This window comes from Leptodactylus fuscus, chromosome 4, assembly GCF_031893055.1.
Source record: "Leptodactylus fuscus isolate aLepFus1 chromosome 4, aLepFus1.hap2, whole genome shotgun sequence".
NCBI classification, from domain to species: Eukaryota; Metazoa; Chordata; class Amphibia; order Anura; family Leptodactylidae; genus Leptodactylus; species Leptodactylus fuscus.
In genome coordinates this window covers 180477377-180495982 of record NC_134268.1, presented here as the reverse complement: position 1 = coordinate 180495982, position 18606 = coordinate 180477377, and the positions used below count along the sequence as shown (strand labels likewise).

Sequence of the window (18606 nt, the reverse complement as noted above, 5' to 3'; positions counted from 1 at the left end):
TTTGGTCATCTAATGTCACAAAAATGGGTGATGGAAGCCTGATGTTGAGCAGCATAGGAGGCTGGCGATGGTGGATGTCCTGGGGATAGAGTCAACAAAGAATCCCTCGATGAACTCAGATGGTTGAGGCTGGTTGGAGACTTGTCTCAGCGGGCAAACTCACCAACTGCAGAGGAAGCAAGTGGAACTGAGCAAACAGAACGACCTCGAAGGTCGAGACCATGGTGACCAGGACCCACATGCAGAACCAGTGAGACCACTGAGAGTTCCTCCAAAGGTGACACACACCAGATCAGAGGGCCAGGATCTTGGACTCCAGAAAAGAGATATTGCCCTAGTGTGTGTCTAGGATCATGCCAAGGCACAAGACAGGATTATTCCTTGTTGATGAGCCAGCCAAACTGGTGAAGGAGGTCTAAAGTGATCCATAAGCTGATTAGATTGTCTGTCTTGGAGAGAATCTTCACCAGGAGGTCATCTAAATATGGAATCATGACAACTCCTCTGGAAATTATGCAAACCCACCACAAAACAAAGAAAATGCTGATGGCACAGTGCGACAAGAAGGTGGAGGTAACATTGCAGATGTCCATGGACGACAGGAATTCACTGATTTCCAAGGATACACCACCGACCGCAGCGACCCCATGTGGAACCTAAGGACATGGATGAGCCTGATGAGCCACTTTAGGTCCAGGATGGAATAAAAGCCCAGAAGTACGGAAATGGCCTAAAAAAAAGCGGCCGCTCAAGCAGTGGAAGAAGGCAAAGTGGACGGAAAATTCTGTTTGGAAGGGAGGAGAACTTGATGGATCTAGGTGTCATTGATGTTGGCAAACCAGATCTGCAATGAGAGCATCCATTCATGCAGAGAAGGGCTCATAAAAGGTAGACCCGGAGGACTACTAGGCAGGTCTGGGCATAAAAGAGGGCTTCTTGGAGCAGGAGTCCGGGGAAGACTGTCCTCTAGAGCAAAAGGAGGAGCCACAAAAGGATTGAAAGCACTGACAGTGGCTGAAGGAGGCTGGATGACGCTTAGGACACCTCTTGGGGATAAGACAGCTTTTCCTCCCTGTAGCCTCAGAGATGAGCTTTTCTAGGCTTTTGTTAAAAAGCTGACCTTGTACATTTCCAAGAGAAGGGAAAGCCACAACTGCCTTCTTACATGTGGATTCAGCCTTCCACAAACAGTATTGTAGATTGCCACAGCATTGGCAGCTGCCTTGGCAGAACAGCGAGCTGCTTCCAGGAAAGCATCGCGCAAGTATTTAGAAGTGTTCAGGATTTGAGAGACGAGTTGCTGGTTGTCCTGGAGGGGGACTTAATTGCAGAGAACTTTCTGCAGCTGTGTATTCCTTGCTGACCTAGGACGCAGTGAAGGAGCTAGCTAGTCGCTATGAAGGCTGTGTTGGTGAGAGAGTTCACCCTCTTGTCCTAGGGATCGCTAAGAGAGGTGGAATCTGTTATAGGCAGGATAGTAGCCTGGGAGAGCCTAGCTATCATGGAGTCTACCGCAGGAGGCTCTGACCACTGACGCTGGGTTCACACCAGCTTCCGGTCTCCGTTCCGAGGTTTCCATCTTCTGCATGCAGAAGACGGAATCCTGTCAGACCGGGTCCAGCCGTGAGCACCGGTGAGAGTTTTGAGCACTCCGCGGCGAAGCCGTTTTTTTTTTTAACCTGGACACAAAGTCCTGCATGTCCAGCTCTGTGTTCAGTTAAAAAAAATGGTTTTGCCGTGGAGAGCTCAAAACGCTCAGCGGCACTCACGGCCGGACACTTTTCAAACTCATTCATTTGAATGGGTTTGAAAAATGCCTGCCGGTTTCCGTCTCCTGCCCATTTTCGGGCAGGAAACGGAAATCTGAAAGCGGAGACCCCGGGCGCAGACGTGAACGAGCCCTTAGAGACACACTGGTCTGGAAAAGGAAAAATTACATCGACTTCCTAGTAGAAGGCAGGGGATGGTTTGGGTGAAGCCATTGTTCCTTCTAGATATCGTCAAATGGCCAATGGTTGGGGAAGACCAGAGGAGGGCGGCAATTGTTGTAGAAGATGTCCTCTTTGGAAGCAGGTTCCGAGTTCTCTGAGATATGTAGAGTATCTCTTACTCCATGAATGAGCTTCTGTGTAGCTGCAGATATAGATGTGCACCTGGCACTGGAAAACAACTTTAGAGGGAGTCTGTGAGCAGGAAAATCAGTATCATACTAATGGCATTACCTTGTAGGGTGGCTTCTACCTTTTCCAAAGATGTCTTTCTTATTTTGCATTGCAGTTCCATATTCACTGATTTATTCATATGCAAATTAGTTGAAAAGAGCTGTAGGCGAGTTTTTCCTCTTGTAGGGGATTCACTCCTTCCTCTAAAAAAAAATCGCCCCTAACTACATCCCCCCACATTACTTGAGTGACATTTTCCACTTTGCCACACTTCCTCTGCAGTTAGGAAAAATTAGAAAGTGAAGCCCCAGCAGGAGAGGACACACTGCGAACGCTCTTTACAACTAATTTGCATAAAAGTAAAATACTAGTTTTCATGATAATGGAGCTGTAATGCAGATTAGGAAAGGCATCTATGGAAAGTCTAGAAACCGCACCACAAGGTACTGTCATTAGTTTGATATGACCTTCCTTCTGAGTGCATTATTGGTATACAGTTAGTCTATATTCAGATGTTATATGTTCCATCAGTGCTTTTCATGTAGGACCCCAGACTTAATTAGGGTTTTTTAAGAGGATCCATAGACTTTACTTCCCATGACTGGTTTACAAAATGGAATAAAATAGAGCATATCTTTGCTTTTTATTTTCAACTGACCACAGCCCATGGGAGATAAATAGACATGTGCACACCCACAGAAAATCAAAATGACTAAGTGCAGCCACAGAACACACACATAGAAAACCGCTTGAGAATGAAGAAGGATGGTGACGGTGTTTAGGGTGCATTCACATGTTGTAGTCAGATTGTGTTTTTGCCACTATTACCATGAAATTGTGAAAAAGTGGCTCGTCTGAACTCTACTTGGGCTTTCTGGGGGAGGGGTGTGTGGAAAATGAAGAGGAATCTGCGGCTGATTTTTCAAGGTCTGAACTTAGCTTAAATAGGACCTTTCATGTCCTCAGGAACATGCGGTTTTATATACCACTAGAAAGCCGATAGTGCACTCATTATGTGCCTCAGGGCTGGAGATATCAGGGCAGTTACTGATCTCTGCCCACTGTCAAAAGGGCGTTCCTGACAGTCTAGCTGGGCTGTGAGGAACGCTCTTCCCCTACCCTGACAGTACTCTTCCATAGCCCTGTACTGTCAGAGGGGGCATTCCTTACCGCCCAGTGATGATGCTAAGCTGTGAGGAACACCCCCCCCCCCCCCGACTGTGCTCAACCTAGCCCTATACCATACCTCCCAACTTTTGAAGAACTGAAAGAGGGACAAAATGTGCGTGTAGCGCGCCGCGGCAAATTTAACCGCCCACTCCACCCACTCATTAATTTTTCATGTGCCCGCACACAGTATAATCCTCCTACAGTCACCCGTAAATTATATGTCCCCCCTCTATCTCTCCCCCAGTTTCATATACACCCTTCATCTGCCCCCAGTTTCATGTCCCCCCTCCATCTCTGCCCCCAGATTCATGTCCCCATCTCTGCCCCCAGTTTCATGTCCCTCCATCTCTGCCCCCAGATTCTTGTCCCCCATCTCTGCCCCCAGATTCTTGTCCCCCATCTCTGCCCCCAGATTCTTGTCCCTCCATCTCTGTCCCCAGATTCATGTCCTCCATCTCTGCCCCCAGATTCATGTCCCCCATCTCTGCCCTCAGTTTCCTGTCCCCCCCATCTCTGCCCAAAGATTCATGTCCCCTCCATCTCTGCCCCCAGATTCATGTCCCTCCATCTCTGCCCCCAGATTTATGTCCCCACATCTCTGCCCCCAGATTCATGTCCCCTCCATCTCTGCCCCCAGATTCATGTCCCTCCATCTCTGCCCCCAGATTCATGTCCCATCTCTTCCCCCAGATTCATGTCCCCACATCTCTGCCCCCAGATTCATGTCCCCTCCATCTCTGCCCCAGATTCATGTCCTCTCCATCTCTGCCCCCAGATTCATGTCCTCTCCATCTCTGCCCCCAGATTCATGTACCCTCCATCTCTGCCCCCAGATTCATGTCCTCTCCATCTCTGCCCCCAGATTCATGTCCCCCCATCTCTGCCCCCAGGTTCATGTCCCCCATCTCTGCCCCCAGATTCATGTCCCTCCATCTCTGCCCCAGATTCATGTTCCCCCATCTCTGCCCCCAGATTCATGTCCCCACATCTCTGCCCCCAGATTCATGTCCCTCCATCTCTACCCCCAGATTCATGTCCCCTCCATCTCTGCCCCCAGATTCATGTCCTCTCCATCTCTGCCCCCAGATTCATGTCCCTCCATCTCTGCCCCAGATTCATGTCCCCACATCTCTGCCCCTAGATTCATATCCCCACATCTCTGCCCCCAGATTCATGTCCCCTCCATCTCTGCCCCCAGATTCATGTCCCTCCATCTCTGCCCCCAGATTCATGTCCCCCCATCTCTGCCCCCAGGTTCATGTCCCCCATCTCTGCCCCCAGATTCATGTCCCTCCATCTCTGCCCCAGATTCATGTTCCCCCATCTCTGCCCCCAGATTCATGTCCCCACATCTCTGCCCCCAGATTCATGTCCCTCCATCTCTACCCCCAGATTCATGTCCCCCATCTCTGCCCCCAGATTCATGTCCTCTCCATCTCTGCCCCCAGATTGATGTCCTCTCCATCTCTGCCCCCAGATTCATGTCCCTCCATCTCTGCCCCAGATTCATGTCCCCACATCTCTGCCCCCAGATTCATATCCCCACATCTCTGCCCCCAGATTCATGTCCCTCCATCTCTGCCCCCAGATTCATGTCCCTCCATCTCTACCCCCAGATTCATGTCCCCCATCTCTGCCCCCAGATTCATGTCCTCTCCATCTCTGCCCCCAGATTGATGTCCTCTCCATCTCTGCCCCCAGATTCATGTCCCTCCATCTCTGCCCCAGATTCATGTCCCCACATCTCTGCCCCCAGATTCATATCCCCACATCTCTGCCCCCAGATTCATGTCCCTCCATCTCTGCCCCCAGATTCATGTCCCCACATCTCTGCCCCCAGATTCATGTCCCTCCATCTCTGCCCCCAGTTTCATGTCTCCACATCTCTGCCCCCAGATTCATGTCCCTTCATCTCTGCCCCCAGATTCATGTCCCCACATCTCTGCCCCCAGATTCATGTCCCTCCATCTCTGCCCCCAGTGTCATGCCGTCCCCACATCTCTGCCCCCAGTGTCATGCGGTCCTCTCCTTCATCTGCCCCCAGTTTCATGTTCCACCTTAGTGTGTGCTGAGTTAAACGCACTGTCAATTTTCTAGCGGTATATAAAACCGCATGTGCCCAAGGATATGAAAGGTCCTCTTTAAAGGCACCGCATAGTGAATCAGCTAAAAAATGGTGTGGAAAAAAGCGCAGCAAAAACGTGTTGCATTTCCAGTGCTGCGAGAGAGCTCATTTGCATACTGACAAAAACCCGGATTTCAGGCGAATGGCGGCGCGGAGAAGACAACGAAAGGTAGGAGAAGAATAGCCTTTCTTAAGGCTATTCCGACGTGTTACTTAGAAAACAAAAGCGTTTGTATGATAGGATCCCTTTAACCTGGACATGGCTATGTTTGGTCACACAGCAGGGGTAAAGGCCACAGTCACCCTGTAGCCCTGGCCTTAGACACCGTATAATGATGATGCCATCTAGCAGTAAGTTGCGGTACTGCACCTCCCTAATTTCTATAAGCCAAACAAGCCTCAAGCAACTGTATGCGCCGCCCAGCGCTGAGTCCACGTCCCGCACACACACAGCGTTTATTAGCCACCACGTCATGTGACCTTATCACGTGCTTAGCTACCGAACAACCAATCGCTTGCTACCTTATGGCGTCCTAGTAACCAATAGCTGTGCGCGGCCTTCGTGCGTTCCAGGCGGTCAGGACACCGGAAGGTTATACTGAGCAGGAAGAAGCACGTGAGATGTGGGCCCGAAGACTGAGCCCGCTGTGTGGCCGGCTCTCTGCTGCTGGTAGCTGGTCGGGAAATGTTGTTAAGTTGAACCCTGAATCCCGACTATGTCCCCAGCATGCTGGAGTGTCTGCCGGCTGGAGGACGTCCTCGGGGTGTGCACAACAGCCGGGAGTGACGACGTGTTTACTACAGAGCTGCAGACCGTATAGCGTCCGTATACCTGATGTAGAGAGCACGGAGGATGGTCCACATGGGGGTCCGGGTAATGGCCATAGAACATGATGTGCTGTCACTATACACATCCACCACATGCTGCAGCCTCTTGTATCCTGCAGTGTATACAGGAATGGCTTTATATACTGCTGGGGAGTCTAGTGCTGTGGGTTTCCTGGAGCTTTATACTACAGCTTGGGCACTGGTGCTTGTAATACGGAGTATACTGCCCTCTAGTGCCATCTGCTGAGGCTCTACCCTACAGATATACTATAAAACCCTGTTCACACACTCTGTAGATACTGATGGGCAGTATAGTGTTTTCTATTGTGTTTTTCTGCCTGTACATTCTGCACTTTGCCCTGTACACACTCAGATTGCTCCACACACAGCATGCTAGGCCCATAGGTCTCCTTGGTACTAGTTGGCAGCTCTTCCTCATCTTCTTTGTACTATGACTATGATCTTGCAGAGAGTGGTGTATCCTGAACAAAGTAAGAAAACCTTCAGTCTCTTGGCAGTCACAAAAACATTGCAGGAAAAACCAACAACACTTAATCAAAATGTGCGAGAATTCTGGGACAACTTGCACCAAAAACTGACATTAATGCCTTGCCCACATTTAGGGTATGTTCACATGGAGGAAAAGGTTGCAGAAACCTTTTCCGCCTTGTGAACATTTCGCGTGGCTAGCCGCGATGGGATGCCAATGCACGTTGGCATTCCATGGTGGCATACCGCTTTTGATTAGGCCTGAATGAATGGGCCTAAACAGGAGCGTGTCTCGAGCCACGGATGCTGTAGCTGACTCAGCCGTGGAATCCGCAGCAAGATAGGTCATCTTGCTTCTTTTTTCCGCTGTTAGCTAGCAGAAAAAAAAAAAGCAAGCGGCTCCCATTGAAAGCAATGGGAGCCATTATTTGCAGGCAAATTTTGAGGCGGATTCCGCATCAAAATCCACCTGCAAAAAACTTCCTGTGAACATACCCTTATAGTTTTATGTATCCGAGTGAATGGGAGCTGAGCTGTAATGGCAGTGTATGGAGACATCTGCTTCCAGTTCTGTACACTGTACTATCTATAGGTGTTCAGTGCAGGACCTGGGTGTTAAGAGTTCCCATTAATGATGGGTCATTCATTGACATACTCAGAAAACCCCTTTAAGGCTAAGGCCCCATGGGCCGGAACCGCTGCGCTAAAGCGCTGCAGGGACAATCACGGCATGAACGCATTGTGGTTCTTGCCGGAGCGCTTTGAACAGAAAGTTCCCTGAGTTTTCCTTTGTGGACTTTCTCTTACAATTATATCTATGGGAAAGCCGCCGGCGACATGCTGTAATTTTCAAAACTGCAACAGATTTGGAAATCGCATTCTGTCTGCGCTGCAATTTTTTTCTGCAAAGTGGGCATAGGAATCGCATGAATCCCATCTACTTTGCAAATACTGTAAAATGCCGCAATTTTTTCCTGCGGCGTTTACGGCCTTTGGGGCCACGTCTGGCTAATCCCATCCACACATTGCAGGAAAAAAACTTGCAGTGGAAAAGCTGTGATTTCAAAAATGCTCATGTGTATAAAGATTATAAATTGTGTTAAATCTTTTAGAGTGACAGTTATGTCCCTTCGTATTACCGCTGCCATTTTTTTGATGGCTACGCTTCAGGGAGTAGCGAAAGCAGCAGAAAATAGCAAAAAGTTACACGATTGTGTCTGTCAAATTTTGTAGCTGTTTTACACCAGATAACCAACAAGACTTGATAAACTGTCCCAAAACTTATTCTGTCTAAATATTTGATAGTGTTATTATATACCATATATACTGGAGTATAAGCCAAATTTTTTAGCACCGTTTTGTGCTGAAAAAGCCCCCCTCGGCTTATACTCCAGTCAAGCAAAAAAAAAACAAAAAAACGTTTATTTTTTTTCTTTGGGAGGGGGGTCTATGACCAGCCGCAATAGTAATGTATAGAATCTCCCATAAAATAGCGGGAAAAAAAAAAGCTTTAAAAAAATATAATAAAAAAATAAAGTAAATAAAAGTTCTAAATCCCTCCTTTCCCTAGAATACATATAAAAGTAGAGAATTACTGTGAAACACAAACACATTAGAAATCCCTGTGTCTGACAGCGCCCGGTCTACTGAATATAGGGGATCTGCAGTGCTCCTGTTCTGTTGGGAAGGGGTTAATAGGAGCACTGCAGATCCCCTATACTCAGCCAGGCTGAATTCCAAGTGGGGGAAAAAAAACCTCAGTCCTCAAGCTTAGGGAAGGGGCAGACAGACAACCAAAACACCCCCTCCCCTTCCCCAGCAAATACTGCACCCAGAAACTCCAACCATTTTGATTTTTGAAAATTTCCAGTAGCTGCTGCAACCCCCCCCCCCCCCCCCCCTCGGCTTATACTCGAGTCAATAAGTTTTCCCAGTTTTTTTGTGCTAAAATTAGGGGCCTCGGCTTATATTCGGGTCGGCTTATACTCGAGTATATACGGTATGTAGTGTGAGTAAATATGTCCCACTGTCTTCCTGTTTAAGGCTGAGGCCCCACAATGTGGAAATACAGCTTTTCTTTTTGCTGATTTTGCTGTGGTTTTTTTTTAGCCGAAACCTTGAATAGATTGAGCAAAAGGAAGAGGTATTAGAGCTTTCTATATGTTTGCCATTCCTTCTGTAGCCATAATTGGCTTTGGCTCAAGAAAAAAACCGCAGCAAAAGATGCAATGTGAGGTTTTGTGGGACTTTTTAATTTACAACCTATCCTTGCAAGCAGCACTTTTCTCTCCGCATGAATTGTACGGACATTGCACAGCAAACACACGGATCCCATTATAGTCTATGGGGTCTGTGTGGTTTCTTAGCTTACCGCTTTTTAATGCGGTTGGTATAATGTTCGTGGGGTCACCAAGCGGAGTACCAAATCCAGATGTGAACCAGACCTCAGGGTTCAACACCTGCCTGATCAGTTCCATGAGTGCAGGCTATGCTTCAAAGGTCATGTTCATTGATCACATTTCCTGATTGTAGCTTGGTCCCATTCAGTGAATGGACTGAGCTGTGATATGAACATTGTTTTGTACAAATGAATTACAGTGTGCTTGGTAAGTAATGAAGCGGCTGCAGCACACTCCTACCAAACAGCTGACACCTGCCAATCTTTATTTGATCTATTCTAAATATAAGTCATCAATTATTTTGCCTGGAAAATGCCTTTAACCCCTTAACGCTAAATCACGTACCTGTACGTCAGGGAATGTGGTTAGTTCCCGCATTCCCACGTACCTGTACGTGATTGAGATCGCACGGGTTCAGAAGCAGAGCCCGTGCGATCTCCACGGGAGGCCGGCTGTATCTGACAGCCAGGCTTCCCCTGTAGCAGCAGGGACGCACCGACCCCTGCTGTTTAACCCTTAAGGTGCCATGATCCATAGTGATCATGGCACCCTAGGGGTTTGGCCGGCCATAAAGCATGCTGCCCCGGCTACATAAGGAGTTTGTGTGAGCTGTAATTTACAGCTACACGCTGCTCCTTAATCCCTCCCCCCATCGGAGCGAGCTCCGATGGGGGGGAGGGTTAACCCCTTGGATGCTGGGACGAGAGAAAGCTAGTCTATGCATCTGCATAGCTAGCTTCCTCTGTAGACTGCAATACACGTGTATTGCAAGTCTATAGTTAGTATAGAACCAGCGATCCTCTCTGATCACTGGTTCTAGTGTGCTTACAGCACAAATGTAAAAAAGTTTAAAAAAATAAAGTGTGTAAAACAAATATAGTTACATTTCTTGTAAATCTGGAAAATCGCTGTTACACTTGTAAGCCTTGTAACATCCAAAATAAATTAATATACAATCAAAAGATGATGCCGATATAAAGCAGAGATATGGGAGATAATATTTATTACTATATTTGGGTGGTATAACTATCTGCATGAAAAGCAGAGAATTTCACATTTTGAAAATTGCATTTTTTTTCCAAATTTCCATCAAATTTCCTATTTTTTTAATAAATACAAAAATATTGATTAGTGTTTACCACTAACATGAAGTATAATGTGTTACGAGAAAACAGTCTCAAAATCACTTGTGTAAGTTAAAGCGTCTCAAAGTTATTGCCATTTAAAGTGACACATGTCAATTTTGAAAAAATAGGCCTGGTCCTTAACATACTTTTGGGTTGTGTCCTTAAGGGGTTAAGGCTTGCTCTGCATTCTATATGTTTGCCAAACAGTTGCATTTGTCTGTTGTTGATTCCCATTGATTTCCACTCAGTATACCATACAATACACTTGTGTTAAAAAGTGTCATTATACAGTTGAACACAGCACAAAAATAGGTATATCAATGTATACTGACCAGACGTAACTTGTAACCAGTGCGCTGCGTATTGTTGAGTAAATTCTGTCTGTCTGTCTGTCTGTCTGTCTTCTGCAGGTGAAGCTCTGCCAGAGTTTAACATCAATGTACTTGTAAATTTGCTGCGGCAGGAAAATGGCAAAGATTTGTGTGTCATCAGAATCCCCCCAGAAATGAAATACGTTGAATATTTTGTAGTTGTTGGAGGAACATCGACACGACATCTCCAAGCTATGGCGCAGTATATTTTGAAAGTGGTAAGGTATTAACGTATCAGTATAAAGCAGTCTTTTATAGTAGAGAAATATTTCCCATTATTATTTATTTTTAGAGCAGTAATAATTCTGTGGCTCTGTACATATGGAAAGGCTTTGCATGCATATATAAAAATAGTGACCAGCTGTTACAGGGGGATAGAGCTGGACTGCAAAAGGACTTTCAGTCTGTCAGGGAAGGGCAAAGAATACAACAGATAAAGGTAGCCATTGGTCAGACAGCATTGCAGTTGTTCCCTATCCTCCTCATGTCCTATAGTTGTCACTGTAGTGGTTCCCTATCCTCCCCATGTCCTCTAGTAGTCGCTGTAGTGTTTCCCTATCCTCCTCGTGTCCTGTAGTAGTCACTGTAGTGTTTCCCTATCCTCCTCATGTCCTATAGTAGTCACTGTAGTGTTCCCCTATCCTCCCCATGTCCTCTAGTAGTCGCTGTAGTGTTTCCCTATCCTCCTCATGTCCTCTAGTAGTCGCTGTAGTGTTTCCCTATCCTCCTCATGTCCTCTAGTAGTCGCTGTAGTGGTTCCCTATCCTCCTCATGTCCTCTAGTAGTCACTGCAGTTGTTCCCTATCCTCCTCGTGTCCTTTAGTAGTCACTGTAGTGTTCCCCTATCCTCCCCATGTCCTCTAGTAGTCACTGTAGTGGTTCCCTATCCTCCTCATGTCCTCTAGTAGTCGCTGTAGTGTTTCCCTATCCTCCTCATGTCCTCTAGTAGTCGCTGTAGTGGTTCCCTATCCTCCTCATGTCCTATAGTTGTCACTGTAGTGTTTCCCTATCCTCCTCATGTCCTCTAGTAGTCGCTGTAGTTGTTCCCTATCCTCCCCATGTCCTGTAGTAGTCACTGTAGTGGTTCCCTATCCTCCTCATGTCCTCTAGTAGTCGCTGTAGTGTTTCCCTATCCTCCTCGTGTCCTCTAGTAGTCACTGTAGTGTTTCCCTATCCTCCTCGTGTCCTCTAGTAGTCGCTGTAGTGGTTCCCTATCCTCCTCATGTCCTCTAGTAGTCACTGCAGTTGTTCCCTATCCTCCTCGTGTCCTCTAGTAGTCGCTGTAGTGGTTCCCTATCCTCCTCGTGTCCTCTAGTAGTCACTGTAGTGTTTCCCTATCCTCCCCATGTCCTCTAGTAGTCACTGCAGTTGTTCCCTATCCTCCCCATGTCCTCTAGTAGTCACTGCAGTTGTTCCCTATCCTCCTCGTTTCCTGTAGTAGTCACTGTAGTGTTTCCCTATCCTCCTCGTTTCCTGTAGTAGTCACTGTAGTGTTTCCCTATCCTCCTCATGTCCTCTAGTAGTCGCTGTAGTGTTTCCCTATCCTCCTCATGTCCTCTAGTAGTCGCTGTAGTGTTTCCCTATCCTCCTCATGTCCTCTAGTAGTCGCTGTAGTGGTTCCCTATCCTCCTCATGTCCTCTAGTAGTCGCTGTAGTGGTTCCCTATTCTCCTCGTGTCCTTTAGTAGTCACTGCAGTTGTTCCCTATCCTCCTCATGTCCTCTAGTAGTCACTGCAGTTGTTCCCTATCCTCCTCATGTCCTCTAGTAGTCACTGTAGTGTTTCCCTATCCTCCTCATGTCCTCTAGTAGTCACTGCAGTTGTTCCCTATCCTCCTCGTGTCCTTTAGTAGTCACTGTAGTGTTTCCCTATCCTCCTCATGTCCTCTAGTAGTCACTGCAGTTGTTCCCTATCCTCCCCATGTCCTCTAGTAGTCACTGCAGTTGTTCCCTATCCTCCTCATGTCCTCTAGTAGTCACTGTAGTGTTTCCCTATCCTCCTCATGTCCTCTAGTAGTCACTGCAGTTGTTCCCTATCCTCCTCGTGTCCTTTAGTAGTCACTGTAGTGTTTCCCTATCCTCCTCATGTCCTCTAGTAGTCACTGCAGTTGTTCCCTATCCTCCCCATGTCCTCTAGTAGTCACTGTAGTGTTTCCCTATCCTCCTCATGTCCTCTAGTAGTCGCTGTAGTGTTTCCCTATCCTCCCCATGTCCTCTAGTAGTCGCTGTAGTGATTCCCTATCCTCCCCATGTCCTCTAGTAGTCACTGCAGTTGTTCCCTATCCTCCTCATGTCCTGTAGTAGTCACTGTAGTGGTTCCCTATCCTCCTCATGTCCTGTAGTAGTCGCTGTAGTGTTTCCCTATCCTCCCCATGTCCTCTAGTAGTCGCTGTAGTGTTTCCCTATCCTCCCCATGTCCTCTAGTAGTCGCTGTAGTGATTCCCTATCCTCCCCATGTCCTCTAGTAGTCACTGTAGTGTTTCCCTATCCTCCTCATGTCCTCTAGTAGTCGCTGTAGTGTTTCCCTATCCTCCTCATGTCCTCTAGTAGTCACTGTAGTGTTTCCCTATCCTCCCCATGTCCTCTAGTAGTCGCTGTAGTGTTTCCCTATCCTCCTCATGTACTCTAGTAGTCACTGCAGTTGTTCCCTATCCTCCTCATGTCCTCTAGTAGTCGCTGTAGTGTTTCCCTATCCTCCTCATGTCCTCTAGTAGTCACTGTAGTGTTTCCCTATCCTCCTCGTGTCCTGTAGTAGTCACTGCAGTTGTTCCCTATCCTCCTCATGTCCTGTAGTAGTCACTGTAGTGTTTCCCTATCCTCCTCGTGTCCTCTAGTAGTCGCTGTAGTGGTTCCCTATTCTCCTCGTGTCCTTTAGTTGTCACTGTAGTGTTTCCCTATCCTCCCCATGTCCTCTAGTAGTCGCTGTAGTGTTTCCCTATCCTCCCCATGTCCTCTAGTAGTCGCTGTAGTGATTCCCTATCCTCCTCATGTCCTCTAGTAGTCACTGCAGTTGTTCCCTATCCTCCCCATGTCCTGTAGTAGTCACTGCAGTTGTTCCCTATCCTCCTCATGTCCTCTAGTAGTCGCTGTAGTGTTTCCCTATCCTCCTCATGTCCTATAGTTGTCACTGTAGTGGTTCCCTATCCTCCTCATGTCCTCTAGTAGTCGCTGTAGTGTTTCCCTATCCTCCTCATGTCCTCTAGTAGTCGCTGTAGTGTTTCCCTATCCTCCTCATGTCCTCTAGTAGTCGCTGTAGTGGTTCCCTATTCTCCTCGTGTCCTTTAGTAGTCACTGCAGTTGTTCCCTATCCTCCTCGTGTCCTTTAGTTGTCACTGTAGTGTTTCCCTATCCTCCCCATGTCCTCTAGTAGTCGCTGTAGTGATTCCCTATCCTCCTCATGTCCTCTAGTAGTCACTGCAGTTGTTCCCTATCCTCCCCATGTCCTGTAGTAGTCACTGCAGTTGTTCCCTATCCTCCTCATGTCCTCTAGTAGTCGCTGTAGTGTTTCCCTATCCTCCTCATGTCCTATAGTTGTCACTGTAGTGGTTCCCTATCCTCCTCATGTCCTCTAGTAGTCGCTGTAGTGTTTCCCTATCCTCCTCATGTCCTCTAGTAGTCGCTGTAGTGGTTCCCTATTCTCCTCGTGTCCTTTAGTAGTCACTGCAGTTGTTCCCTATCCTCCTCGTGTCCTTTAGTTGTCACTGTAGTGTTTCCCTATCCTCCTCATGTCCTCTAGTAGTCACTGCAGTTGTTCCCTATCCTCCCCATGTCCTGTAGTAGTCACTGCAGTTGTTCCCTATCCTCCTCATGTCCTCTAGTAGTCGCTGTAGTGTTTCCCTATCCTCCTCATGTCCTCTAGTAGTCACTGTAGTGTTTCCCTATCCTCCTCGTGTCCTGTAGTAGTCACTGCAGTTGTTCCCTATCCTCCTCATGTCCTCTAGTAGTCGCTGTAGTGGTTCCCTATTCTCCTCGTGTCCTTTAGTAGTCACTGCAGTTGTTCCCTATCCTCCTCATGTCCTCTAGTAGTCGCTGTAGTGTTTCCCTATCCTCCTCATGTCCTCTAGTAGTCGCTGTAGTGGTTCCCTATTCTCCTCGTGTCCTTTAGTAGTCACTGCAGTTGTTCCCTATCCTCCTCGTGTCCTTTAGTTGTCACTGTAGTGTTTCCCTATCCTCCCCATGTCCTCTAGTAGTCGCTGTAGTGATTCCCTATCCTCCTCATGTCCTCTAGTAGTCGCTGTAGTGTTTCCCTATCCTCCTCATGTCCTCTAGTAGTCACTGTAGTGTTTCCCTATCCTCCTCATGTCCTGTAGTAGTCACTGCAGTTGTTCCCTATCCTCCTCATGTCCTCTAGTAGTCGCTGTAGTGGTTCCCTATTCTCCTCGTGTCCTTTAGTAGTCACTGCAGTTGTTCCCTATCCTCCTCATGTCCTCTAGTAGTCGCTGTAGTGTTTCCCTATCCTCCTCATGTCCTCTAGTAGTCGCTGTAGTGGTTCCCTATTCTCCTCGTGTCCTTTAGTAGTCACTGCAGTTGTTCCCTATCCTCCTCGTGTCCTTTAGTTGTCACTGTAGTGTTTCCCTATCCTCCCCATGTCCTCTAGTAGTCGCTGTAGTGATTCCCTATCCTCCTCATGTCCTCTAGTAGTCACTGCAGGGGTTTCCTATCCTCCTTCTCTCCTGTATTCACTGAATTGTTTTGTCATCCAGTATTCCACACCGTTCACACGGGGCACAGGACCGCATATTTTGGCCCCAATTTTGGCGCGGGAAGCCGCGTCAGAATAGGACAAAATTGCGCCTGTTGCAGCTTCCGACAAATGAATGGGCCTAGACCGGAGGGTGCTGCCGCGAGGTGGACGACGGGGTTGAATCAGCCGCAAAATCCGCCTGAAGAAAGGGCAGCTCGCTTCTTTTTTCCGCTAGCGAGAACAAACCACTATCGGAAAAAAAACGCTAGCGCTCTACATAGACCATTATTGTGAGAGAGCGGATTTTGAGGAGCATTCAGCGCCAAAATCCGCCCCTCTTTCCCCATGTGAACGAGCCCTTACTGTAGTGCTTTCCTGCCTTGCAGTATACAATAGTGTGTTCCTTTACCCTACAGTTTTTACAGCAGTGTATAAGGAGGACCCCAGGGAAAGCTTTCAAACAACATGTCTGGTGTGGTAGACTCCTTAACTATATCCAAGGGCTAGTATATCCAAAATCAATAGTTTTTCAGCACAGGGGTATACTCAAATAAAAATAAAACGTAGCTTTTAATAAATATGATTAAAAACGAGCTGTTTGTGTATCTCGTAACTGCTATTGTGTTACAGTGTTCACAACTAGTATTGCACACTTGTATCCTTTTGTGGCACCTGTGTGCTCATCACATGACCATGGACCGTAAATCACATGACCATGGTCAGAGTTTTATCCTCTAGAAGTAACAGAATGAATTACAGCAAGCAGAGATCTAGAAAACCGTGCGGAACTGATACAGAAAGTATATTGGAAAATTGTATATCTTTTTATTGTACATTTGTTTGTCAATATTGGTCTGAAAGTGGCCAACCCCTTTAACTATACACTCTGCAGGATGTAATAGTATGCTGCGGTGCGTTAAGGGGTTTAATTGGACGGTATACAGGAGTGAGAATGATAAATGCCATTTATATTTTTCAGTATAAATTTCTAAAGAAAGAAAGTGAGCCACATGTTTGCCTGGAGGGAAGGGACACAGATGACTGGATGTGCATAGATTTTGGTAAGAAGTCACATCTTATTTTTCTCATTACATTTGTTGTTGAGCATAAAGCTAGAAATGTGCTTCTTCACTGATTCTTACACAGTTGGAATTTTTTCTCTAGCCCCCACCATTCCTGGGCAATCAGTGCTGTTAGTTTTGGTGCCTGATGTGCTATTTAGTCTCTGTACTGTCAGGAGGGCGGTGTCAGGCAGGAGCAGACATGGGGTGTGATTCTGAGCTCTGACACTGGCTGCCTCTGATTGGAGCTCTTAATCACACCGCATTTCCTGCTCCTGCCTGACTCCACCCACCTGACAGTACAGAGCCTAAATGGCCTATTAAGCAACAAAATAGCATCAGTTATTGTTGAGAAACGGTGGGGGCCATGTGAAAAACTCCAACTGTGCCAAAATCAATGGAGGGATTTATACTGCACTATCTCTCCAATAAAGATATTGAGCAGATTAATGAAAACTGGTAGAAATAACACCAGTCTTCATACCTCCACTGCTGGTGGAGGGTGTGCCCCATGTATGACAAGGCACATACTCCTCATAAATCAGATACAATCTCCACTAAGCCCTGCCTCGAGGTGTAAATGTAGGCCAGCTCATAACTGATCATACAGATTTCTGGCGTAAATGATAATAAATGTGGTGGGATCAATAGCCCAGCCCCCTCATGCTCTCGTCAGGCACCTATTTTGGCAATGTGGCACAAAAACCACTCCACTTGTGCAAAACATTTGCGCCTTTTTTGCCTTGTATGCCACAAAATGGGCGTAAAAGGCGAAATAAATCTGCCCCATTTTTGTAGTGTTTTCTTTCATGTCGTTCATATTGTTTATTTACCAATACATTTTCTTTTTAACTAGGGAATATCGTCGTTCATTTCATGCTGCCTGAATCCAGAGAGGCCTACGAATTGGAGAAGTTGTGGACGTTGCGATCATATGATGACCAGTTATCTCAAATGGCAGACGAGGTTTTACCTTCCGATTTCACATTTGGATTGGAGCAGCATAAAGAGTGATTTTATTTTATTTTTATTTTTTCCTGATATATTATTTATACTAAATGGAGGAATGCTCTGTATGTGATCATATGAAGATATTTCACATTTCCAATTAAAAATACTTTTTTACCTTTTTTTTATCTTATTCCACTTACATTTGGAAAAATGCATTCTGGACTTTTTATTGGATTTTTAAACAACTCTAATGCTTTGGGGGTTACAGATATAAATTTGGTACAAAACAAAAACACACAGAATAAATAAGGCTTAGCAGACAAAGTGTGACTCTGTCCCCAATTGTTAGGCCTCAGATGAATTTTGCTAAGTAATGCTACGTTCACATTAACGTTGCCACTCCATTATCTGGGTCTATCAGGGGACCCAAACAATAGTGTGGCGGCCTGCTAAAACAGTGGTTACACATGGAGCCCAGCAGACCCCATTGACTATAATGGGTTCATGTTGGTTGTTTTTTTTATTACATTTTGGTGGGAGAAAAAGCAACATAACAACATTGATTCAGGCATTTTTATTTTTTTCACTGAGATATGAGAGGGTGAATTTTTATTCTCCTGGTTTTTAATTATTTTAACCACAAAACACTCCCTTACAGTAATAGGTAGTATCAAGGTGGAATCTGCCACTATTTTGTGTGAATTGGACCTTAGATACTGCAGTCAATCATGGCCACAGCATCTAAGGGAGCTTTCACACGGGGCAAAATGGCTTGGGTTCTGGCGCAACTCTGTGCGGAATTCATGCGGTGTCCGTGCCAATTCTGTGCGGGATTGCTGTACTTTAGCAGTGATGTGGGTCTACCCCCAAAGCCTGACCATCACCAAATTGCGCCCTGTTTCTTATGCTTGGTGGCCCAGTTATCAGTGGCAGTCTGCCTAGCCCACTGACCACATGGTTCCCAGTAATACATCTCCAGGATCTCATGTCTGCTGAAACACTGTGGGACAGCAGCATTGATGGAGGCCGCAAAAAGGACAAATGGCACTGGATAATTTTTATGGCATGCAATACCCCATGGCAAGTAAGTGCATATATACCCCATATGGTTCCATATGCTTTCTTGTTTCCCCTTTCACTTAGAACACAATGCTCTTAATATTACTAACCATAGAGAGAAAAACTTCCTCAGAAACTTTTAAGACAACTATCAGAGGTTATAGCCACTTTGTGGTAGAGTG

The 18606-nt window shown here is 46.5% G+C and overlaps 1 protein-coding gene across 1 annotated transcript; it reads left to right on the top strand.

The window, feature by feature from the left end:
• Positions 1-6055: 6055 nt before the first annotated feature.
• MALSU1 (mitochondrial assembly of ribosomal large subunit 1) lies at positions 6056-17482 on the top strand. The gene is made up of 4 exons (XM_075269835.1): positions 6056-6331; positions 10711-10889; positions 16333-16414; positions 17271-17482. Exons 1-4 carry the CDS (start codon positions 6079-6081, stop codon positions 17426-17428), a joined length of 672 nt encoding a protein of 223 aa, XP_075125936.1. The 5' UTR covers positions 6056-6078; the 3' UTR covers positions 17429-17482.
• The last annotated feature ends 1124 nt before the right edge of the window (positions 17483-18606 follow it).